Below are 26,124 nucleotides of genomic sequence, written 5' to 3'. Positions count from 1 at the left end.
TACCATTTTTCCAAAAGCACTGTTTTTATTTATACAGAGTCCTAACTACTTCAGTAGTAGGAGTGGGAGAGGTTCCTTTTTCAATCCAGGGCCTCTATAATGTTGGTTTGTTGTTACCAAACACACAGACAAGTGGCATCATGGATTTGGTAAACTAATGACAATGTCTAGTCTCTCTCTGCTAGTGCAACAAGGTGAGCATCAATCTCTGCTTCTGTAAGAATCCTAGAAAGTGAAAGGGTAAAAAACAACAATTACTTAAAAAAAAAAAAAACTCATTATGCAAAATGTCAAACACATAAAAGACAGTGTAACTCCCATGTATCTATCATCCAACTTCAACATGATCAATTTATAACCACTCATTTTAAGAGATTCACCCAGTTACTACTACTCCCTCAGTATTTTGGAGGAATTCCCAGACATTATGTCAACTTCATCTATATACAGAAATATTTAGTTGTTTAATATTAGATCCAGAAATAGGTCTTTTAGAAACAAAACTCTTTTAGTTATGGCAGAGACAGAAATATTTCAACTGAATAATATAAAGCTAACCTATACATAATGTCCTCAATTTAGCAGTGATGTTGGAATGCCTTTATACCTAGTGTAACTCAAGTTTCTTATCAGTTGAAAGATGAAAATTTATATAGAAACTTACATGAACTTTTTAAAAAAGTTGCTCAGATTCAGAAGTCCATGAAAATGAAATTATAACTCTATGAACAGTCTTTTAGTCAGAAGGTGCTCCATTTTGAATATATGACATTTTCTAAATTACGTTTGCTTTCAAAGGAATTAACTGCTTGACAATCTTGTTGATATGACCTATTATTGCTGGATTCCTAAGAAGTGAAATTTATTGTTGGGCATGGTGGAGCACACTGTAACTCCAGCAACTTGGGAGGCTGAGGCAGGAGGTCTGCATTGTTTCACTAAACCATTCAGTGAGACTCTGCCTCAAAATAAAAAACAAATCAAAACTGGGGATGGAGTTCAATGGTACAGCAAACATTGTCAGTACCAACAAACAAACAAAAAACAGGTGAAATTTGTCAAATAAGTGCAACACGGGGGGGAGCAGTATTAAGCTATAATTATATATAGTTGTTAATGCTTATGCTGTATGTCCTAGTTACTAAAGTATACTTACTATCACAGAATTTATAAATGATAAAAGGTTTTTGAAAGACACAGAATCCTTGTTTTTTTTTTTTTTTTGGGGGGGGGGATGGTTGGGAGATGGGTACCAGGGATTAAACTCAGGGGCATTTGACCACTGAGCCACATCCCCAGCCCTATTCTGTATTTTATTTAGAGACAGGGTCTCACTGAGTTGCTTAGTGCCTCACTATTGCTGAGGCTGGCTTTGAACTCTCAATCCTCTTGCCTCAGCCTCCCGAGCTGCTAGGATTACAGGTATGCACCACTGTGCCCAGCAGGATCCTTAGTTTCTTACCTGATTATTTACTTACTTTTTTTGGGGTACAGGGGCACTTTACCACTGAGTTATATTCCTAGTCCTTTTCTTATTTTGAGACAGGATCTTGCTAAAATTACCCAGAGTGGCCTTGAATTCTCACAATTCTCCTGTCTCAGTCTCCCGAGTAGCTGGGATCATTAGGTGCATGCCACTGTACCCGGCTCTTATCCAATTTTTAAAATAAGAGATACAAATAAAATTCAAAGATTGATAATCAAAAATTCTTAGACTAGAAAACGAGAACTAATGGCATCCTCCCACTACCTTAGTACTGGGGACTGAATCCAGAGGCTAACTACAGGTTCTTTAAAGAGATATATAAATTGCTCCTTTTGGATTTTTAATGTACAAAAAAAGGAAACAAAAATGGCAACCTTAGCCAGATGTGGTAATGCATGCCTATAATCTCAGTGATCATGGACATTGAGACAGGAGGATCCCAAGTGACCATGGACATTGAGACAGGAGGATCCCAAGTTTAAGACCAGCCTTTGCAATTTAGTAAAACTCTCTTTCTCAAAAAAAAAAAAAAAAAAAAAAAAAAAAAGAAAAGAAAGAAAGAAAAAAGAAAAAAAGAATTGAGTATGTAACTCAGTGGTACAGAGTGGTACTGGTTCAATTCCCAGTACCACCAAAAAGGAAAAAAAACAAAAGGTAACCTTGTTTTACAAGAAAAAAAATTAGGTTATAATCAATCCTGTTTTTGTTTACTTTTAATCATAGGAATTCACATTTAGATCACTTACCTACAGGCAACCAAAACTTATATTTTGGCTTATCCACCCTCCACCCCAACCATGATTATGTGTTCTTTCAGTTGTGATCTAAGAGAAGACACACAGTTCCTTGCATCTAATCCCAAAAGCACGCTAGTCCATGGTATGCAATCTATCTCACAGGATGCTGGAAGAATTAAGTGAGCTGATACACAGGAGTTAGTTACTTAGTAACAACACACAACACTCCAGCATCTGCAACTCATCAGTTATATTCAAAATTCCAGTTTTCCCAAAGATTTCCAGATAATGGTGTGATTTATATAAGTACTCTTAAAAGTTCCACTTAAGCCAGGCACAGTGATTGCATGCCCCAGCAGCTCAGGAGGCTGAGGCATAAGGACTGTAAGCTCAAAACCAACCTCAGCAACTCAGCAAGGCCCTAAGACTTAGCAAGACCCTGTCTCAAAATAAAACATGAAAAAAAAGGGGCTAGGGTTGTAGCTCATCGGTAGAGCACTTGCCTAGCATGTGTGAGGCCCTGGGTTCTATAAAAGGCACCACATAAAAATAAATAAAGGTATTGTGTCCAACTACAATTAAAAAATAAATAGTTAAAAAAAAAAAAAAAAGGCTGGGGATGTGGCTCAGTGGTTAAGTAAGCAACCTTGGGTTCAGTCCCAGGTGCCAAAACAAAAAAAACAAAAACAAATTATCCTTAACCACAAAATAAAAGTTCCACCTTCAAAACTTGACAACTACTGTCCCACATAGTAGGATATGCCTACATTCCCAGCTACTTAGGAGACTGAGGTGGGAGGGTCAATTGAGTCCAGGGGCTCTAGGCTATAGTGTGCTATGTTGACCCCATGTATGCACTAACTTTGGCATCAATATGGTAACTTCCCAGGAGCATAGGACCACAGGTAGCCTAAAGAGGGGTGAACAACCCAGGTCAAAATGGAGCAGGTCAAAATTCCTGTGCTGATCAGTGGTGGGATTGGGTTTGTGCCTGTGAATAACCACTGCACTTCAGCCTGGCGAGACCCTGTTTCTTTTCAATGCTGCCCTATCGAGATTGGTAGCACAGGGCTGGGGTTGTGGCTCAGTGGTAGAGCGCTCGCCTTACACATACGAGACCCTGGGTTCGATCCTCAGCACCACATAAAAATAAATAAGTGAAATAAAGGTATTATGTCCAACTACAACTAAAAAATAAATGTTAAAAAAAAAAAAAAAGACTAGTAGCAGCCACACCCTGTCCTCTAGCTTTGAGATACAGAGATGTGGTAGCCATTAAAAGAATCAGACTGAAAAAAAAACAAAAAACAAAAAACACAACTTGAAAATTACTACTGAGGGATTGGATTTCTATCAGCCTTAAACTAAAAAAATAAACCCTTCTGCTTGTTTTCTACTACTATTTTTTTTCTGCAGTACTGGGGATTGAACCCAGGGCTTGCTAGGCAAATGATCAATCAAGAGCTACATTCAGTCTTTTTTAAAAAATTATTTTTATTTTGACACAGCATCTAAGTTCTCCAGGCTGGCCTCAAATTTGTAATCTTTTGGGCTATAGTTCAGTGGTAGAGTGCTTGCCTAGCACGTGTGAGAAACTGGGTTTGATTCTCAATAACATAAAAATAAATAAATAAAATAAAGGTACTGTGTCCATCTACAACTAAAAAAATATATTTTTTAAAAATTTGTAATCTTCCTATCTCACCTCCTGCGTAGCTGGGTTTACAGGTATGTGCTAACATGCCCAGCTCTTCTACCGCTGAACCACAACCCCAGCCCACACAGCTTTTATTTTACTGCTTATATAATGAACGCGATTTGCTGCTGGGATTGTGGCTCAGCAGTAGAGCGCTTGCCTCGCACAGGAGAGGCCCTGTGTTCGAGCCTCAGCACCACATAAAAATAAATAAGTAAAATACATATATTGTGTCCAACTACAATTTAAAAAAATAAAAGGACATGATTTTGTGACACCTCTGGTGTTAAACATAAAGTGACTCTTAAATAGAAAAGAGCTATTATTGTCTTTTAAAAAAAATATTTAATTTTTAGTTGTAGGTGATGCTGAGGATCAAATCCAGTGCCTCATGTGTGCCAGGCGAGCACTCTACCATTGAGTCACAACGCCAGCACCTACTGACTGTCTTATAAATAAGTGTTCCCTACCCCTCCCCTTGCCCAGGGCCTCTAGCATGCTACCCAAGTGCTCCAGAACTAAGGTGCACTCCTTGCTCTCCAAAAAATTAAAATAGATTCTCAAATGCTGAAGAAAAAAAAAATACTACAATCATAGTTCATCCTCACCCTCCACCAAGTTACAGAACAAATGGACCCAAAGGTCTCTCTCTACCTTTCTAGTCAGAAATTTTAGCTCTTAGTAAATTTCTTTAAATACATGGTTCATAACATAACTTACCTGAATTTAGGATTTTCAACTGTAACTACACCAACTTCTATTTCTGAAGGTTTGAAATCAATTGATAGAACAGTAGACAGGCATGTGATTGCAGTCTGAAAAAAGTATTAATATTAAAACATAGTATTTCAAAATTATAAGAATTTTATAATCCTAAGCTTATTCAAATAATATGAGTTCATCAAACGCTATTACTTCTGTTCCATATTTTAGTAATATAGCTCTATAGCCTATGTTACTAACAGATTGCTTAACTATAATGTGTCATCTGTCAATGATGGTAAACTTACTTCTATTATAGCAAGCTATAAATTAAAGGGGTGCATGAAAAAATAGGATGCTTTATATAAAATTTTATTTGTGGGGTTCGGGTTGTGGTTTAGTGGTAGAGCACTTGCATAGTATGTGTGAGGCACTGGGTTCAATTTTCAGCACTGCATATAAACAAGTGAATAAAGTAAAGGTCCAGCAACAACTAAAAAAATTCTCATATATATATATATATATATATATATACACATACATATATATGTATATATATATGTATATATGTATATATATATGTATGTATATATATATATATATATACATACACACACATATATAAATATAATTTTTAAAAAAGTTTATTGGCTTGATGACCACTATATGCAAGGTATTACACTTACTGCTGATGTGAGATGGAAAGAGAATAAATAATAATACAATTTGTACCTTCAAAGATTTTATAGTAGTAAGAATTTAAGAACATTTAAAATCTGATGTATTAATATAATTACGAATTTAAAAATTTAAGAAATATTTTAACAAGATCTATTATCTCCAAGATGAAAACTTTACATCTCTCAGTATAAGATAAACTACTAACCAAAAATAAAAGTTTATATTTATTTATGTATATGTGTGTGGGGAGCAGTATTGGGAATCAAATCCAGCTTTGAGTATGCAGGCAAGTGCTCTACCATTGCGCTATATCCCAAGGCCCCACATAGAAAAGTTTTATTTATTTATTTATTTTGTGTGTGGTACTAGGTTCTCACATGCTAGGCAAACACTATCACTGAGCTACATCTCTAGAGCCTAAATAAAAAAGATTTCTTTGTTGTTGTTGTTTTGGTACTGGGGATTGAACCCAGCCAGGGGCACTTTACCACTGAGCTACATCCCTAGCCTACCCTGCTTTAAGTTTTTTATTTTTTTTTAATTTTAAGATGGGGTCTAAGTTGCTTATAGTCTCATTAATTGTTGGTGCTGGTCTTGAACTTGCAATATTCCTGCCTTGGCCTCCCAAGTCTTAGGGGTTACAGGCACATGTGTCACTGTACCAGACTATAAAAGTTTTAAATGGTAATTTTTCAAAAGCATAATGTTAGTCTTCAGAAAGGCCTTAGTTCCAGATCCTCAGATCCAAAATTCTGCTTAATTTTGTTGGCAAAAATAAAAGGCTTCTTGGGTTGGTGTTGTGGCTCAGTGGTAGAGTGCTTGCCTAGCACATGTGAGGCACTGGGTTCGATCCTCAACACCACATAAAAATAAATAAAATAAATTCATTGTGTCCATCTACAACTAAAGAAAAAAAAATTTTTTTTTTTTTAAATAAGAGGCTTCTTTACAGTCTAAGATTACTAAATACTTGGGTAAGAATTTTAGCTTGCTCTTTGTCAATTTAAAATTTACCAATTGTAATGAATAATCTCCTTAAGAACTCCAAAGCTGGTTTGGTGGTGCATGTCTGTAATCCCAGCAGCTTGGGATTTACAGCCAGCCTCAGCAACTTAATAAGGCCCTAAGCAAACTTAGTGAGACCCTGTCTCAAAATGAAAGATAAAAAGGGGCTTAGGGATGTGGCTCAGTTGGTAAGTGCTCCTGGGTTAAACGTCCAGTAGAAAAACAAAACAACAAAACCAAAACCAACCAACCAAACAAAAACTCCCCAAAAGAACCCCATAGAAAACTAGCTACACTATCTTGCATCCCAGATATGTGTGTGTGTGTGTATTCCCCCACCCACTCAAATCATTCTGTGAGTATGTACTTTTTTTTTTTTTAAAGAGAAAGAGAGAAAGAGAGAGAGAATTTTTTTTTTTTTAATATTTATTTTTTAGTTTTTGGCGGACACGACATCTTTGTTTGTATGTGGTGCTGAGGATCGAACCCAGGCCGCACGCATGAGAGGCAAGCGCGCTACCGCTTGAGCCACATCCCCAGCCCCGAGCATGTACTTTTACTAGGAAAATGTGTGCTTCCTTGAGAATTCGGTATGTGACTATTTTTCCTTTAAGACCAAAAGAGCAATATCACTGACTTCTAACCTTTTCACTTTTGTCACCAGGAAGCTTAAGCCTAATTTGAGTCTCTCAACTATAGTAACCATGCAAGTCTTTGGGCCCTACTCTTATTCATATTTTCCCATTTTATCATGTGTATTCTGTTGAAGCCTATTTCCAATATATTTATGAAGCAAGACAGGAATTAAGTGATTAAAGAAGTCTTCATTTTTCTATGTCATTTGAATGACATCAGTTTTACTATTAAGCTGACAGACTTTGGTCTTGTGATATAACTCAGGAATAACCCTTTTAAGACTATCAATTAGGCAAAGATTTTCATTGTTCTACAAAGCATTAAAAAAAGTCAATTCTATGGGTTGGGGTTATGGCTCAGCGGTAGAACGCTCATCTAGCACGTGTGAGGCACTGGGTTCTATCCTCAGCACCACATAAAAATAAATAAATAAAGGTGCTGTGTCCAACTACAACTAAAAAAATAAAAAAAAAAAAAAAGTCAATTCTATTTGGTTAACTTACTTCTACTGTCTGTTCAAATGTCCAGTCAAATTTCTTCTTCACTTTTTTTTCAAGGAAGCTGGTTGACTCAGTTTGTTTAACTCCTGCTGCAGTGGCTTTAAACCCACAGTAGTAACCTGCAGGATCACACTTGTACACCTGAGGGCCTTGTTCTTCATCTATACCAATTAAAATCATACCTAAAAAGAAACACCCTAATTAAATATATTATACCTTTCTTCTACAACAAAATTTCCTCTTTCTTGTGCTATCACAGAACTGTTGCTAATTATTATTTTGGTCATCAATTTTGTGACATGTGTTTTGCTTTAAGAAAAGTGACAAAATATGTTATCAGATAAATTAGGCAACAAACAAATTTCTATTTTGCAAAAGGATGTATCACAGATTAAGAAATTGAGTATTACAAATGTAATTTACAATTTTTCTAATCTATGCTACTATCCAAAGCATACTTATTTGAGCCCTTAATCCCTTATGATGTTACCTGGTCAAATAAACTTTGAAAACATTTTCATTTATCCCTTGTATAGATAATAAATAACAACATATTAAATGCTCTGAAATGTTCTGTTGTAGATTGGCTTATTTAGCTTTTATTCAATATTTCTTATACTCGAATCAGGTGTTATGGTTTGGATGTGAGGTATCCCCCAAAAGCTGACATGTGAGACAATGCAAGGTGAAATGATTAGATTGACAGTCTTAACCCAATCAGTGAATTAATCCCCTTATATGGATTAAATGAGTGATAATTTAAGGCAGGCAGGGTGTGCCTGGAAGAGGCTGCTCACTGGGGCATACTTTTGGGGTATTTATTTTGTATTTGGTGAGTGGAATCTCTGCTTCCTGATCATCATGTGAGCACTTCCCTCTACCACATTCTTCTGCCATGATGTTAAGCCTTACCTAGAGCCCCTATGAATGGAGCCAGCTGTCTATGGACTGAGACCTCTGAAACCATGAGCATTCAAAATAAATTTTTCCTCCTTTAAAATTGTTTTTGTCAGGTCTTTTAGTCACAGAAGCAAAAACTTGACTTAAAACACCAGGACTACTTTTTTTCTTCTTTTTTTAAACTTAAGAAATAACTACTAAGGTTCCAGGGAACTAACAATGTATGGAACACATTTTGGAGCTAACTGCATACCTTTATACTGCTCATCTCTCTTCCCACTGGTATATGCCCCCTTAATAAAGTCAGTACAAACCAATCTTTAAATTTAATATAACTTTATTACTACAAATCTAAGTGTTATCACACCATGGACATACAATTAAACATCATAATCAAACTTCTTTCTATTCAACAGAGCAGATAATAAAGTATTTAAGTAATGGCTTAACATCTGATTTCTTATACTCTAGATTTGAACCTTTTATATAGTGTCCTATAATAGAATATTCAGTATTAGCCGGCTACTGTATTCAGTTATAGATGTTTTATACTATCTACTAATGAGGAATTTTTCAACTTTATTTTATTGACACTCTACAAGATGCCAGATATCTGCTTTATTTAAAAGTTATGTCACCTGTAATTTTCTTTTTTTATATTTTGTAATTTAATGGATATGGAGTACAAGAGCAACACAAAATACCCACTTACTACTTGGAGGAAGCAACAAATACTTTACTCCAGGGTTTAGAAAAATGAGAAGGGTTTAACAGATCATAAACACATGAAGGACAATCAAAAGGACCAACATATACAAAGACACTAAGACATGAAAGGGCAGGGTGCACCCCAGGAACAACAAAAAGATCCATACATTATAGAGTTTTCTGGTAAGGGAGAAGAAAAGAGCATAAGAATCAGGGTAAATGGGAATAAACTATAAAGGGTCTTGATATTGTTCTAAAGAATTTGGGATTTATGCTAAAGCTGATTAAGAATCTATTTTTATCAGGAGGCGACAATAAAAATTCAATTTTAGGATAACTCATGAGTTAATATGGAGGATAGACTAGAAAGAAAAGGGAGAAGAGACTGAAAAATTAGCTAAGCAACAAAAGCCCAATATGATGAAAAAGTAACACGAGGCAGAGAAGGAAAATATACTTAGGCAAAACTTGATAATGACCAGAAAGGTGGCATTAAGACAAGAAAAGAGAAGTTGAGAATGAATGTAGAAAAATAGCAATAACTTAAAGTTTGAAGTGTCTGTGGGATATAGAGGGACTTGGTTAAGATAATGCATGAGCAATTCGTACAGAGGTAGTAAGTGAAGTTATTCAAGTGAATGAAATTTAAGAGAGAAAAGAAGGACCAAGGTCAAAACCAGGTGAGCAACAACATTTAAGGAATCAACAGAAGAGGATGAGCTAAAGAAATTAAAAGAAGAATACTATTTTAGAAATCAAGGGAGAAATACTTTTTAAGTAAAAGGTCAGCAGAATCAGATACTAAAGAGAAATATCATTACATTTAATTCTCATGAATGACAATGCCAGAAACAAACATGTATTGAATTTTTCAGGTTAATTTATTCATTAAGTCTAAAAATGGGTAAACTTTATCCTTCTCTCAATAAAATTCTATTTGTTTTCAAAAATAGGAATTTATTCTAAAAACGTGAATTATAGGCCTGTGTGTTACTAATTCTTTAGAGTGGTCAAAAGAAGTAGCTACATTGTCAAGATGCCTAATTTAGGTATTTCCATGGAATTAATTAATCTAGAATTCCAATAGAATACCTTAACAACAGCCCAACAAAATAGGAACTTGGATCTTTCGAATCACACACTCAAATAGAAATATTTTTATTAAAAAAATCTAACAGCACCTAACGCTTAAAGATATCTATCATACTGTTTTGAAACTTATTCTTCATTCCTGATTTATTAAAATATTTCCCCACCTTATGTAATTTCTAAATCACATGTTTAAAACCTAAATATCTCTAAACATGTTTCTCAAAAAAATTACAACTGATCAATTATTTGGGAGGCTTAGGAGACTTCTTAGTATACTTACAACAACCAAGTGGCCTCATTTCAGCATTCTGTGTGTAGACCTGAGAAATATCAGCAATTCTTTTACACAGCATGTCCACAGGAATCTCATAGCCATACTTGTATTTCCAATTAGCTGCTTCATAGCGTGCCCTTTGTACCTGGGATCTGCTGTCGGCTTATAGCATTAAAAAAAAAAGACAGACAGACAGACCAAAAAAAAAAAAACAAAAAACAAAAAAGGTTTACTTCTTTAAAAGGAAAGAATGAACCTGAACATCAGGCAACTTCCTTTCCATAAATACCTATACCTTTCTGTATATCTCTATTATGAGTTAAGAAAAGTCTTCAAAATGGGGTCCACTATGGCCCTTTCTCCCACCAATGAATATGGAATGACTCAGCAACAAGGTTTTTTTTTTTTTTTTTTTAAAGATGAAGCTTGTCAAGTACACTGGCCCTTGCCTGTAATCCCAACAACTCAGGAGGCTGAGGCAGGAGAATCTTAAGTTTGAGGCCAGCCTCAGCAACACTGTAAGACCCTCAGCAAGTTAGTGGGACCCTGTCTCAAAATAAAACATAAAAAAGGACTGGGGAAGTAGCTCAGTGGTAAAGTCCTTGGATTCAATTCCCACTACCACCAACAAAGTAAATAAATAAAAGAATGAACCTGAAAGTAAATAAATAAAAAGATACAGCTCTATATACTGCATTGCCCATTTATAATAAACCTTTCACCAGTTGTCACAATTATTTTTTTTTTGGTCGGAATAGTTTCTATAAGAGTCAAATTACTTCCCAAAGCACAAGGTTTTAGGACAGAGAATAATATCACTTGATCTTTGTTTCAGGCTTGAATTTTCCCTTGATTTCAAGAAACAGAAACCCGAAGTAATTTTCTTTGAGTTGTTGGGGATTGAACACAGGGGCACTTTACCACCGAGCCATATTCTCAGCCCTTTTTAAAATTTTTGAGACAGGGTCTCACTAAGTTGTTGAGGCTGGCTTTGAACTTGTGATCTTCCTTCCTCAGCATCCTGAGTTGCTGAGATTACAGGTGTTGTATCACCACACCTGGCCCCTAAATAATTTTTATAGTATTTCTTACCCATTTTTAATCAGTGTCATGATTACCAAATTTGAGCAAGACATAATGACTTAGGTCTCCTTAAATACTAACCACATCTGAAATACAGTTTCTATGAGAGGTGCTTCAGCCTATTTTCCCTAAAAGTAGCATAAAGACCTGATACCATTACATTTCCACCTTCAAAAACACTCATAAACTGGGCAGGGTGGCACATGCCTGTAATCCCAAGCAGCTCAGGAAGCTGAGGCCCTAAATAACTTAGTGAGAACTTATCTCCAAAATAAATAAATAAATAAATTAAGAGTGGGAGAGGGAGCCTGGGTATGTAATATAGTGGTTAAGCAAAAACCACCCACAGTACTCTTAAAATATTGTTTCTAGCCTGAGAGTATCGCATATCTACTTATATCACCTAGAAAAATCAGGCACTTTGGTGCTCTAAAATTAAATACAAAACTCAAAAAAGTATTTGAAGAAAATAACATAAGGCTAGTATATTTAAACAGACATCTAGCTGATTACCTGTCATTCCAGTCATCACACAGCCAATGTTTTCAGTTATCTTGAATAAGTGAGTCACTGTGCTGGAATCCAATAATTTGTCCTAGTGAACAAAATAAATCAAAACAATTAAAAAAAGAGAAACACCTTACAGGTCTCCATAATTATAAAAACATTATGCAGCAATAAACTATATAATGTTACTAGACATATAAAGTATTCTAATCACTTTATGGTTAAAACCAATTGGGGGGGTGGGACTTTGTTTTCCTTTCCTAGATATTTTTCCTGTGGGTTTGTTAAACTTGTATCAAGGTCCTAGAAGACAAAAAATTTAGAAATTCCCTTGTGCTCATAATCATATCACTGAATTTAACATGTTACTTCTGTCTACTCAGCTAAACCATTTATAGATGCTCAACTAATACTCCTTGAATAGTAGGAAAGCAGTCAAAGCAAGAATAATGTTAACATATGAATAAAGTAATACACTTTTGTACAAACTCATGAAAAATTCTCTTGAGATGTAATACTTACAGGTACTTTCTTCTGTGTGACAATTACTGCACAGTCTTTCCCTCTGACAGCTACTGATGTAAGACCACCCTGGTTTATAGCCTTAAAAGCATATTCTGAAAAACAAATAGGTTTCTTTAAAAGGTAGAATAATTTATTATAGATTCATACAATGCAATAACAAATAGTCATTAAAAAGAAAGAAATTGCCTGGATACAGTGGCACATGCCTATAATCCCAGCAAGTTGGGAGGCTGAGGCAGGAGGATCACAAGTTCAAAGTCAGCCTCAGCAATTTAGCAAGATCCTTAGTAAATTAGTGAGACCCTGTTTTAAAATAAAGATAAAATAAAAAGGGCTGGGATGTTGTTCAGTGGTTAAGCAACTCTAGGTTCAATCCCCAGTATCAAAAAAGATAAAAGGATGAGGCTGGACTGGGGATGTAGCTCAGTGGTAGAGCACTTGCATGTGTGAGGTTCTACCCAGATTCCATCCTCAGATCCACAAAAAAAGGAGAAAAAAAGAATGAGGTTGAGCTATAAAAACTAACATGGAATGCATCTAAGATATATAAAGTCAAAATAATAAAAATCTAATTAAAAAAAAGTTAAGCCAACTCTTTATTTTCCATTTCCATTTCACTGAAATTATGAGGCTCAAGCCTCATAATTTAAGTTTTAATTTAAGTAATTTTAATCACAGTTTTAATTTAAGTAATTTTAATCACAGCAAGTCTTTCCTGAACATGTTTTATCATTTAAAAGTCGTTTTGGAGCCCAGCCTGGTGGTGCACACCTGGAATATCAGTGACCTGGGAGTCTGAGGCAGGATCACAAATTTGAGGGCAGCCTCAGCAACACAGCAAGACCCTGTTTCAAAATAAGTAAAAAAGACTGGGGATGTAGCTCAGTAATTAAGCACCTCTGGGTTCAATCCTCAGTACCCTCACCCCTGCCAAAATAAATAAAATTTTGGGGTTGAGGATGTAGCTTAGCGGCAAGCTCTAACACTACAAAAAGAAAGAAAAGTCTGTTTTGTGGGTCTTTTCTTTTTTTCCCAGGTCAAATTCAGCTGCTTTAAAATTTATCAAAACTTAATATTTCTGTTAGCTTTGTTCAATAACTAATTTGACCGCATGTGGTTTTAACTGCTTTTAGATTATTTTGCATTGATTTGTCTACCAAGTTGAATTTTTCTGGATCATGCTTTTTGCAATTTTCATGTTACCTTCAACATATGGTTCTTTTGATTATAGATGAGACTATCACTTGCTGTGTTATTCATTTCTGTAATATTTAAATTTAATAATAAAGATATTGAAATTAAGAAAAAGCAGCAAAACATGTTCATTGTAGAAATGTGGAAAATACAGAAGATAACTAAAAGGAAAAAATTATTCATAATACTAATTATATACATTTTGACTTGTAATACATTATTTCATGATTCTGTCAAGTGTTATTCTAGACAAGGTTTTGATGCCTGGCTTCATCTGTTCAAAAAGTCACCGTGATAGGAACTAGTTAAGAAGATACTACCTATGAAACCAAAGAATTTCCTTTAATAGGTGCTGTAATAAAAATTATCTAATATTTCTAAGTGGCTATATATTTAAGATAGAACAAAAGAAGAAGGCAAAAAGATTCTAGAAAAATCACCTTGAAAGAAATCCTCAACTCTAGCTTAAACTGGCTAACTATAATAACTAATTTTTATCATTCTACTGTATTACAACTCCTCTCATCCTCCCTTCCCTGTTTTGGTGTTACTAGGGATTGAACCTAGGTATACTCTACCACTGACCTACATTCCCAGCCTTTTTAATTTTTTTTTTTTTTTTTTTGAAATAGGGTCTTGCTAAAGTTGACAAGGGTAGCCTCAAACTTGTGACCCTCCTGCCTCAGTCTCTTGAGTTGCTGGGAAGTAGTTACACCTTTGTGTAACCCTCTTTCCTTGAGTGTAGTCAGCACCTAGAACCCACTCCTAACATACAGAATATGGTAAAGTTGATGGAATGTTATCTTTATAACATTATATAAGACTTGTCTCGCTGGCCAACTCACTCTATAGATTCTTCTTGTAAGTTTGATAAAGTAATTGGTCTCCAGATTATAGTCATCAAGAAGCTGGGGCTCTCAATTATACACACAAAGAAATGTATTCTGCCAACAACCCCAGTGAGCTTGGAAGTAGATTCTCCCTTCAGGCAAGTCTTCAGATGAAAACACAGACCAATTCCAGTATCATGATTGCAGGCCTGTGAGTTCCTATGCAGAACTAGCTAACCTGTGCCCAAACTATTCCTGACTCATAGAAACCATGAGGTAATAAAATATGTGTTGTTTAGACAGCTAAATTTGTGCAATTTTTACAAAGCATGAAAAGTTAACATAGCTTTAACTGCTTTCATTAGGAAGTCTAAAATCAGTTACCTAAATTTCTACTTTAAGAAGCTAGAAAAGAGCAAAGCAAAAGTAGTTTTTTTAAACAAAAACAACAAACCAATAAAATTATACACCCTGTAGTAGGCTGCATAACAGCCTCCCAAAAGATACCCATGCTCTAATCCCTGGAACCTATGAACTCTATCTTCAAAAAAAGGAGGTCTTTTTTTGAGTACCATATATTGAACCCAAGAGCACTTAACCACTTAGACACATCCCCAGACTTTTTATATTTTTATTTTAAGACAAGGTCTCACTAAGTTGCTTACAGCCTCAATAACTTGCTGAGGCTGGCTTCAAACTTCTGATTTCCCTGCCTCAGTCTCTCAAGTCACTCAGATTAGAGGTATATGCCACTGCACCCAGCAAAAGGGGAGGTCTTTGCAGCTGTGATTGCTCAAGAGTCTTGAGGAGCTAGGGTTGTGGCTCAGTGGTAGAGCACTTGCCTGGCATGTGTCAGGCTCTAGGTTCGATCCTTAGCACCACATAAAAATAAATAAATAAATAAAGGTATTGTGTCTATCTACAACTAAAACAATTTTTTTAAAAAACTAATCTTGAGATGGGGGGATTATTCTGGTAGGTTCTAAATGCAACCAAATATATCTTTAGAAGAGGCAAGTAGAGAGAGAGATCTGAAGATGTTAGCCTTGAACATTAGAATGAGGAGGCAGGTCACAAACCAAGGAATGCTGGCAGCTCTAGAAGCAGAACTTTGGGCAGGAACAGATTTTCTTCTAGAGCTTCCAGAGGGAGTGCAGCCCTATCCAGCACCTTGATTTCAGACCAGTAAAACTGACTGGACTTCTGGCCTCCAGAACTGTAAGAGAATATATTTCTGTTATTTTAAGCCATCAAGCATGTGATAATTTGATAAAGCAGCCACAGGAAGTGAATATAATACCCGAGCTAATCAAGAAGATAAGAGCTGCCAGGCGCTGTGGCACACACCTATAATCCTAGTGGCTCGGGAGGCTGAGGCAGGAAAATCGTGAGTTCAAAGCCAGCTTCAGCAATGGCGAGGAGAGGCGAGGCGAGGTGCGGTACGCTAAGCAACCCAGTGAGACCCTGTTTCTAAATAAAATACAAAATAGGGCTGGGGATGTGGCTCAGTGGTCAAGTGCCCTGAGTTCAAGCCTCCGTACCAAAAAAAAAAAAAAAAGATAAGAGCAGCCAGGTGCATAGTGGTGCATATTGTAATCCCAGAGACTCAGCAGGTTGAGACCCTATTTTAAAATAAAAATAAAAAGAGCTAGGAATAGGAATGTGGCTCAGTGGTAGGGCATCCCTGGGTTCCATCTCCAACACCAAAAAAAAAAAAAAAAGTCATGGACCCAGTTAATTCACGTTGGTTTAGAATGCAGGGTAGGTTTCCTAGAGATTTTAATTAACTCAAAGTGAAACATCACATGAAGGTAAAACCAGGAGTTTGTTTTTCTTGGGGAAAAAATCTGGTAACACTTGATCTTCATTCTCACATAATAACTGCAGCTCAGAGTAAAAATTACCCAAGGCTGGACATGTATTTTGCAGTTTCCCACAGGTACCACCACCTCCTATGGCATCTCATCTAGCCTTTTCACTCACTGGCATTACTTATTTGATTTGTGTAAGTGCTGCCAGGCGCTGTGGCACACAACTGTAATCCTTGTGTGTGTGTGTGTGTGTATGTATGTATGTATGTATGTATGTGTCACTCATGCACTAAATGAACACTTCCTCAATATTTAATGCACAGTAAGAGCCACAAAAGACACAGTACCATCACCCAAGGTAATACACACTTTTGTCATGCAAAATAAAAAATACCATACATATAAAAATGCTTCTCAATAGAGGTACACCTGTGAATTTGTCAGGATCCATTAAGGGAGTTCTCGTTGCTCTCTCTTTAGACTTAATGCTGTTCTACAGAACTTTAGTGGTGATGGCAATGTTCTTTATGTTTGCACTGTCCAATATAATAGTCTTCAGCCACATGTAGCTACAGAGTATTTGAAATGGATTGGTGGAACTAAGGAACTGAATATTTAAAGTTTTTAGTTAGGAAAATCATTCCAACTATTCCTTTCCTGATTCTCTGAGAACTTTCCCTCTCAAGTATTATTTTCTCTAGGAGTCTGTCACTTTTCCCTAACCTTGGATGATTTTATCCTGTAACATGGATTCAGTTAAACCTATATAATCACTACTAATTCTGTCATCTCTAGTTCTGGAACCATATTTGCAAATTTGTATTTCTTCCATATACATGTCTGAAAATAAGCTCCTTTTCTCCATAAATCTGTTTCTTTTCTAATAGTGCTTATCTTGAATAATGGTATTACTAGCCACTCAGTTTTTCAAGACACAAACTATCTTTTATTTTTCACCTTCTTCTTCTCTTAGAAGCCTTGTCTGGCCCTCCTTGGCAGTCAGTCTAGTTACTTCCCATAGTACCTTTTGTTGTGCCATTATTTTAGTACTCACCATGCTGCACTATAATTTTCAATAAAGGTTAGCATAAATGAATCCCCATTTTAACATTATCATCATAAAACATATTTTCAGAATAAATTCCAGGAAACTAGAAAGTGCCAGAGTAAAGAATTCAGAGAACACCCACACCTAAAGAGTAACCTTCAGCTGGGTGCGGTAGCACATGCCTGTATTCCTAGCGGCTAGGGAGGCTGAGGCAGGAGGACTGCAAGTTCAAAGCCAGCAGCCTCAGCAAAAGTGAGGTGCTAAGCAACTCAGTGAGACCCTATCTCTAAATAAAATACAAAACAGGGCTAGGGATGTGGCTCAGCAGCCAAGTGCCCCTGAGTTCAATCCCCAGTGCCCCCCACCCTCAAAAGAGTAACTTCTAAAGAAAAACTAGGAATGTAAAAAAATAGTATCACATGTTACAGAAGAAATAAGCAACATGAAGTCCAATAAAGAAAACACAGAAGAGTTTGTGGGCAGCATTTTTTAAATATATGTATATTTTTAGTTGTAGATGGACATAATACCTTTATTTTTATGTGATGCTAAGGACTGAATCCAGTGCCTCACATGTGCTAGGCGAGCACTCTGCCACTGAGCCACAATACTAATCCCTGTGGGCAGTATTTTAAATGCATTTATTTATTTATTTGTTTATTTGCCATACACAATAACTTTATTTATTTATTTATTTTATGTGGTGCTGAGACTTGAACCCAGTGCCTCACACATGCTAGGCAAACACTCTGCCACAGAGCCACAGCCCAAAAGTTAGAATTCAAATTTTGGTAACAGTATCTTAAAACACTTCATTTCCATCACTAAAAGTTTTTGTTTTGACTAAAATTTCAAAAACTTTCAAGACTAAAAACACCATTATGCTAATAATGCACAAATGCTAATTTGTCCTTGAAAGTTCAACATAATACAAGAAAACTGTATTAGCCCATTCCCTAGTTTTTCCATGGGTAAGATTATAATAGATTACATTCAACCCTAAGCTTAACTTAAATACATAGTAAAATACCTCAAGTATTAGGTGGAACCACATGAAGCTGCCAATATTTTCATATAGTTAATTCAGACAACAAACCATCAGGTTAGGAAGTAACCTTGCTCACAAACCAAATGGTTAATAGTTGTTTTATAAACAGACATGTCTTTTCCACAGTAATCTCTTACTTACTTTGCTTCCTTCCCTACAATTTTGCCCAGCACTTTCCCAATTTTTCTAGTATGCATTTATATAACACCAGCACAAAACAAGAGCTAAATATAAAAGGTAGTGTGTGGCAAAAGTTCAGGACAAGCACATAGTATCAGACAATGGCTCACAATGTTAGCAGCTGACTCTGATGGTAGCAAGAGGAGAGATGCTAACCTCTTTATGGATCGATCCTCATCAGGCTTTACAACGCATCTACAGGTGATTCTGAGGGTCTACCAATTATTAGAAATGCTATTCAAGGCTTTTTCCACCATAATTTTGTTTAAAATGCTGTACTGAATTTAGGGTTATAAATATGATTTTCCCCCTATACAAACATGAGCTGGAAAAATAAAAATGAATTGAGAACCATACATGCCATTAAGTTTGGATAATAAAAAAAAACAAGATATTCCACTGCGGCAAGGAAGGATAGTGTATCTATATTCCATTTCAATACTATGTGCCTAAAAACTTTCTGTTAAGATTTTTTTGAGGCTGCTTATTCTGTCTTTTCCTAAAGTTGTAAGCTACATTATCAGGAACCGTGACTCATTTCAGTGCTTCCTAATATTTTACTTTTTAAAATGATGATTCTCAATGGAGTAGGGTCACTGGAAATCTTGGCACTGACATAGGGAGAGGGAGAATATGACATTTGAAAAATACAGTAGTCTTCAATTCAATCACTTTTTATGTAGTAAATATATATACATATACACACACACGCGCGTAAGTATGTATGTATACACACACACATCTAATTTCAAATCAGATTCAAGGAGGGCATGAGGAGACTGGGTTGAGAAACACTGCTTTAAAATAAGAATTTTTTCAATTGCAAAAGAAGCAAACAGTTAAGTACAGCCATCACGATGGCTCAGCCAGCAACAAACTGCATATACAATAGTAGTCCCCTTGCCTAGAGATGTAGTAGCTGTCTTATTCTGTGCAAGTATACACTATGATAGTCACACAACAATGAGATCAACTAATTAGGCATTCTCATCATTAACTGATATATGATTGTACTTCTCAGCTCATTTATTTGAGTTTCTACTCCATTTACATCAGCGACTTGTTTCTCCTTCTTTTTTTGGTACTGGCAATTGAACCCAAGGAGCACCTAAGTACTGAGCCATATCCCCCAGCCTTTTTAAAATTTTATTTAGAGACAAGGTCTCACTGAGTTGCTTAGGGCCTCGTTGAGTTGTTGATGCTGGCTTTGAACTTGTGATCCTTCTGTCTCAGCCTCCTGAGCTGCTGGGATTACAGGTGTGTGCTACAGCGTCCAGCTATTTCTTCTTCTTCTTTTTAAAAAATATTTATTTATTTTTTTAGTGGTAGTTGAACACAACATATTTATTTTATTTATTTATGTTCATGTGGTGCTGAGGATCAAAGCCAGAGCCTTGCATGTTTGAGGCGAGCTCTCTACCGCTGAGCCACAACCCCAGCCTGTTTCTTCTTAATAGCAATATTTACCGAAACATTTGAGTGCTTATATACTGGGCACTGTTCTAAGTGCTTTGCACATATCAACTCATAAATCTTGGTGCCTAGGGGAGGGGGGATAGTAGAGGATAGGAAAGGTAGCAGAATACAACAGTTACTAATATGGCATAATGTAAAAATGTGGATGTGTAATCAATGTGATTCTGCAATCTGTATTTGGGGTAAAAAAGGGAGTTCATAACCACTTGAATCGAATGTATGAAATATGATATGTCAAGAGTTTTGTAATGTTTTGAATAACCAATAAAAAATAAATAAATCTTGGTGCCTCATAAAACTACGTAGAATCATCTCCATTTTATAAATGAAGAAAATTCTCACATTTGGTGTGGAGATGACTCGAATCCAGGAACTCTGGCTTCAATAACATAATAAATACTACTTTCACATTTTATTTACAAACTATCTTTTCCAATCTCTCTCTACCAGTCCACTTCTTTTGAGTTCCGTAACAATATGCTTTATTTAGAAGCAACTAGGCAGTCCTCACGTTCAACTGGCAGACAAATCCAAGTGACCATCCTATTCTTCTTTGCCAGACCTATCCGGCAAAGCATCAAAAAGCACGAGAGGAGCCTTAAGCAGCACGGCTTGCCAGCCACATGTGGTAGCACAAGCCTATAATCCCAGTTACTCAGGAGGCTAAGGCAGGAAGATGGTAAATTCGAGGACAGACTGGGTAATTTAGCAAGACCCTGTTTAAAAATAAAAAGGACTAGGAATGTTGCTCAGTGGCAAAACACCCCTGGTAAAAATACACACATACATAAAAATAAAATAAAAAGGGCTGGCGTTCAACATGGTGGTCCATGTTTGTAATCCTAGCTACTAGGGAGGCTAAGGCAAGAGAATTACAAGTTTAAGGCCAGTTTCAGCAACTTAAAATATAAAATATTTAATATTTGTATATTCAAAATAAATAATAAAAAGGGCTAGGTAGATGTAACTCAGTGGTAGAGTACCCTGGATTCAATCCTGAGTACATCACACACATACAAAAGGGCTGAAGGTGTAGCTCAGTGGTAGAGTTATTTGCCTAGCATGTTTAAGGTACTAAATTCAATCTCCAGCATCAGGGGGAAAATAATGTAGCCAACCTTAATGTGATCAACTAGATTTTCCCCACTGGTAAACTGAGGAATTGCTCAAATTAATTTTTTTTTTAAAAAGGAAGTTTTAAACTGGGTGTGGTGGCACATGCCTGTAATCCCAGGCTTAGGCAAGAGGAATGAAAGTTTGAGGCCAACCTAGCCTCAGTGAGATCCTCCTCAACTTTGAGACCCTATCTCAAAATAAAAAATTTTAAAAAGGACTGGGATACAGCTCAGTGGTAAAGAACCCCCGAGTTCAATCTCCAGTACCAAAAATAAAATTTTATTGTATATATTTAAGGTTTACAACATTATAATATACAAGCTAGGTGCCCTGAAATTAAATTTCTTTTTCTGCCCTGCTGCAGTTCTGGGAATGAACGCATGACCTCACACTAAATTATGTTCTATTACTGAGATACATCCCTGAAAACTAAATTTCAAACCTAGGTGTTCTAATTTTTTTTTTTTTTTGGTGATACTGGGTATTACCCAAGGATGCTCTAACACTGGAGCCCATTTTATTTTTTATTTTGATGCAGGATCTTTCTAAGTTGCTGAGGCTAGCCTTGAACTTGCAATCCTCCTGCCTCAGCCTCCCAAGGCACAGGGATTACAGGCATGTGTCACCATCCCCAACAGTACTTTATGATTTTTAACATGTGCAAGCAAAATACTTGTGTACATATATTAAGAAAAAAATTTCAAATACTACCAAAGAGTATAAAATGGGGGGAAAAAATCTTTCTCCCTACTTACTAGGAGCAAACATTGTCAATGTTATACTTTTACAGTTATAACGTTATGTTTAGAACTGTAACTTTCAATTTATAACTCTATTTATCAACTTTAGACTACATTTATTTATTTGTTCTGGTACTGGGGACTGAACCCAGGATCTCAAGCATGCTAGGTTAGTGCTCTACCACTGAGCTACACTCCTCCATCCTCGACATTTATCTCTTTGAGTCTTAACTATGGAAGATGAGGAACATTCTTACTTTTCCATTAATCTTTTCTTCATCATCACTCTATTTTTGTTATGTTATTTTCTGGCAGTTAAGATTAATAATTTGCACCTTACAATTCTTAGATGCTTTGCCTTTGGAGGATTCTAGAGTTTATAAACCTAATAAATAGCATTTACAAATAATGAGTATATACATATATTTCACAGGAGAACTAAGCATAGATGGATCCAAAGAAAGGAAAACATTCCACATCTACAGAACTACTAATTTAATAGACCCTCCACCCCCCAAAGCCAAAGAATCAAAAAAGCACGTGATAACATTTATGAGGAATTAGTATGTAGCAGGCATGCATTGCCTTATTTAATCCTCAAAACAACCTTATGAGAAGGAATTATTATTAGCCTAATTTGCAAAAAGATACTAAAGCAAAGATTACACAATTTGTCCAAATTAGCTAGTACAGAACAGGGATCTCAATCCAGGTATGGCTCCAGGGCCTGAATTCTTCACCACTATACTGCTTGCTCATACTAACCATTCTTTCACTTTCTTTCTCTCAGCAACGTCTAACTGATGTCCTGAATAGCAGAAGAGTGCTATTCAACAAGGCACAGATATTAAAATCATTCTGTTTAGATCTTAAACTTGTTTTGAACTGCATGTTCTCTTCCAAATCCTATTAAAATGACACTATATTCAGCCTTTCTATTCACCAAATCTGAGAAACAATATAAACTATGCTTTGAAGGCCAAACACAGGGGTGTACACTTGTTATCCCAGCAACTGGGGAGGCTGAGACAGAAGGACTGCAAGTTTGAGGACAGCCTCAGCACCTCAGTGAGACTGTTTCAAAATTAAAAAAATAAAAATAAAAAGGTTGGAGATGTAGCTCACTGGCAAAGTGACTCTGGGTTCAATTCCCAGTATAAATAAATAAATAGTCTATATTTTGGGGTTGGTAATGTAGCTCAGTGACTGAGTGCTTCCCTAGTCAAGTGTGAGGCCCTGGGTTTAACTTCCACCACCATAACAAAAACAAAAACAAAACAAAAAGATGCTTTATGGCTAGATTCTACAATGCAGGATATAGGCAAGACACAGGTCTAAGTGTGGCTTTCTCTGTTCACAAATTAAAAAGCACAGAAATAACACTCACAGCAGTAGTCCAATATAGGAAAATTCTTTAAAACTCATGAATAAAACACTAAAAATGAAAAATCCTCAAGGAGACAGCTGTCATCTCTTTGTTTTATATTTGGTCATATTTTTCAATTGAGGTCAAGTTAAAAAGGTTACTGATTCAACATGATGCTGTTTGTTGCCACATTATATACAGTATGTAGCAATATAATGAACCTGTTCCATCCAAGCTTTTTTTTTTTTTGGTGGTGTTGGGGATTGAACCCAGGGCCTCTGCATGCAAGCGCTCTACTACCTAGTTACATCCCCAGCCCTCCAAGTGTTGTTGTTTTTTTTTTTAATGTTTTTTTAGTTGTTAATAAACCTTTATCTTATTTATTTATTTATATGCAGTGCTGAGAATCAAACCCAGTGCCTCACACATGCCAGCCAAGTGCTACCGCTGAGCCCCAGCCCCAGCCCCTCCTCCAAATTATTTTTACTTCTGTTAAAAATTTACAGGTGACTAGAACGTCATTTATAGGCTACCTTTCTGCTTACGATTTTTTTTTCTACTTAAGATTTTTAAGGACACTAAGGTAGTAAACTAAAAAAATAAAATAAAATAAAACTATTACAGACCAGATGTAAAACAGAATCTTCTAACACTAAATTCTCTATGGCAAGAGGTCAAAGGCCTGCTTTTAATAATAACCTAACTCCGACATTACTGCAATTGAACTGAATTGAATAACTGATAACTAGTTTAGGATTCTTTTCACTAAAATTGATCTTCAGTAACAGTACATCATACCTCATCTAAAATTCAGAACCAGCTTTTAAACTTTAGGAGCAATCCCATAGGTGTGGGTTAAAAGAAGATGCCAGTTTCAAGAGCAGCTCTATAACTGGAAGCCATTCATTCTATCTACAGTTTTCCAAAGATGTCTTGAACTTGGTAGACACTTGAAAATTGGCACTTCTCATTTTCCTTCTTATCCATTTAGTTACATATCAATCACTTCCTTTAAGCTGTGAGCTCCAAGTATGGGACAGAGTGTAATATTTATTTTTGTAACCCCTAGAAACAGCACAGGAACCTCTGAATGCTTGCGTGGATTTTACCACAGGACAAGGAAGTCCATGCTGCAAACAAAGAAAAACGGGGCATTTGAGTTGGGAAGATAAGGAAGCAATCATTTCAAGGAGATAAGACTCTGGGCCTATCAGGACAGAATGGAAATGAAAGGGCTTCAGGAAGCCAGAGGCAGGCATTAGTCCTTGTCTGCCTTAACTCTTTGTGTTCAGGCGCTGCGGCGCTCGCCCAGACGAGGCCAGGCTTTCGTTTCGCCTTCGGGACCCAGAAGCCTGCTTCCAGACGGGTGTGAACACCAACGCACTCAACCTCGACTAGGCGCTTCCTTCCCAACTCCGGCCCTGCTTCAGCTCCAGACTAAACTCGGGTCGCGTCTGCTTGCTCCAGGCCGAACCATGACAGGGCAATTCAGGTGGACCATCGGGCGAACTTGATTCACTCACCTACTTGGTAAAGCCGGCCCTCGGGCGAAAAAATGGTAATGTGGCGGTCAAAACCAGCGCTGGAACCACGGGACATGTTGGTACACCCACTACTTCAAACACAGTCTCGGGACCCCCGGAGCTCCGGCACCAGGCGTACAAACCCCTGCGGAAGTTGCAGTGACTGCTTCCGGGGCACCGGCCGGTCTTCTTCCGCTCCGGCCGGCCGAACTCACGGCCCTAGCGTTCATTCAAGCGAGGAGGGAGTTTTAGGGTCCCGCCCCCATTAGGGGTGGGACGCCGAGGGCCGAAGGTCTTCGGATTGCGCTTGCGCCTGGCTTGCTCTTGAGCTTGTGGAAGATGGTCAGGTGAAGTGGGGGTCGTGCAGTCTTAGGGCTTGCATGCTGAGAATGAGTTGACTACAGCAAGAACGAAGCAGCTAAATATTAAAAAGAGAGAAGGTGTGTGTGTGTGTGTGTGGGTCAGCGGTAGCGCACTTGCCTGGCACGTGTGAGGCACTGGTTTCGAGACGCAGCACCACCTATAAATAAGTAAAATAAAAGATCTATCAACAACTAGAAAAAAGTATTTTTTAAAAAAGAACGAAGCAGATTTCTAGGGCTGCTGGGTAGTTATTTGCCTATCAGTGTGATCACGTAATGTAATCACATCTCGTTAGTAGTGGCATCTTACATCCAACCTGTGTCTGACCTGAACGCTAGTTGTTCTTCCTTACTTCCACGTTACTTGCCACTTTCCTTCCTACGACGGAGGCGGGGTGGGTAGGATAGCAGCTGCAGTAGCAGTAACCCTAAAATGTAGGCTCTGAAGGGGTTCAAGTAGTCACTGGAAAGAACGGAATTTTCTTCTATCCTGGCAAGATCTTCCTTTGGACAGCAATTTTTTTTTTTTTTTTTTTTTTTTTAGAAGTGGAACTAAGGTTGAAATACAGGTAATGGGGAAATCCGGAGGTTAGCAGCCTTGATGGATAATGAACAAGATCAGAAGGGATGAGCAGGTTAGTGTTGGATGGATTAATGATAATAATTCCAAAAAAGGGGATGTCCCTTGGGAAAACAGCAGGTGGATTTTCAAATTGTAGAAACGTGCTAATTTTGGTTTTACCCAAATGAAGAGTCCTAGTTAATGAATACAAAATGCAAAAACATAATGTTGGCCGAGTTTTCCCCCCTAGAACCAAAGAATGTCTAAGAACATCATAAAAGAATTCCAATTTCTCAAGAGTGGTTTTTAAAAATAAATTTCTATTTTATTAACCTG

At 36.8% G+C, this 26,124-nt stretch overlaps 1 protein-coding gene and 1 long non-coding RNA gene across 2 annotated transcripts in view; one reads left to right on the top strand and one right to left on the bottom strand.

The window, feature by feature from the left end:
• Positions 1-25,003, bottom strand: Psma6 (proteasome 20S subunit alpha 6). Its single transcript, XM_046461454.2, has 7 exons — positions 24,865-25,003; positions 12,530-12,624; positions 12,014-12,095; positions 10,424-10,579; positions 7,447-7,625; positions 4,640-4,734; positions 1-225 (listed from the first exon to the last, which is right to left on the bottom strand). Exons 1-7 carry the CDS (start codon positions 24,938-24,940, stop codon positions 168-170), a joined length of 741 nt encoding a protein of 246 aa, XP_046317410.1. The 5' UTR covers positions 24,941-25,003; the 3' UTR covers positions 1-167.
• LOC124104487 (uncharacterized) overlaps positions 1-26,124 on the top strand; it is a 40,797-nt gene that overhangs the window by 1,986 nt on the left and 12,687 nt on the right. Inside the window, exon 2 of the long non-coding RNA XR_009228338.1 lies at positions 24,411-25,861. This is a non-coding gene — a long non-coding RNA (uncharacterized LOC124104487). The remainder of the gene's footprint in view (positions 1-24,410; positions 25,862-26,124) is intronic.

Source organism: Marmota monax, unplaced genomic scaffold (assembly GCF_021218885.2).
Source record: "Marmota monax isolate L192 unplaced genomic scaffold, Marmota_monax_Labrador192_F-V1.1 WCK01_AAM20220418_F8-fsc00001, whole genome shotgun sequence".
Taxonomy (NCBI): Eukaryota; Metazoa; Chordata; class Mammalia; order Rodentia; family Sciuridae; genus Marmota; species Marmota monax.
Note: the sequence above shows the minus strand (reverse complement) of the source record. Positions and strands in the feature narration are given on the sequence as shown.

What these genes read in the sequence shown, in the direction of transcription:
- Psma6 (XM_046461454.2), bottom strand. Translation starts at nt 24,940, where the DNA reads ATGTCCCGTGGTTCCAGCGCTGGTTTTGACCGCCACATTACCATTTTT. An exon ending in TGTGATGACTGGAATGACAG is followed by an intron (nt 10,580 to 12,013) that starts GTAATCAGCTAG and finishes TAATGCTATAAG; the next exon opens with CCGACAGCAGATCCCAGGTA. An exon ending in GTTGAAAATCCTAAATTCAG is followed by an intron (nt 226 to 4,639) that starts GTAAGTTATGTT and finishes TTCACTTTCTAG; the next exon opens with GATTCTTACAGAAGCAGAGA.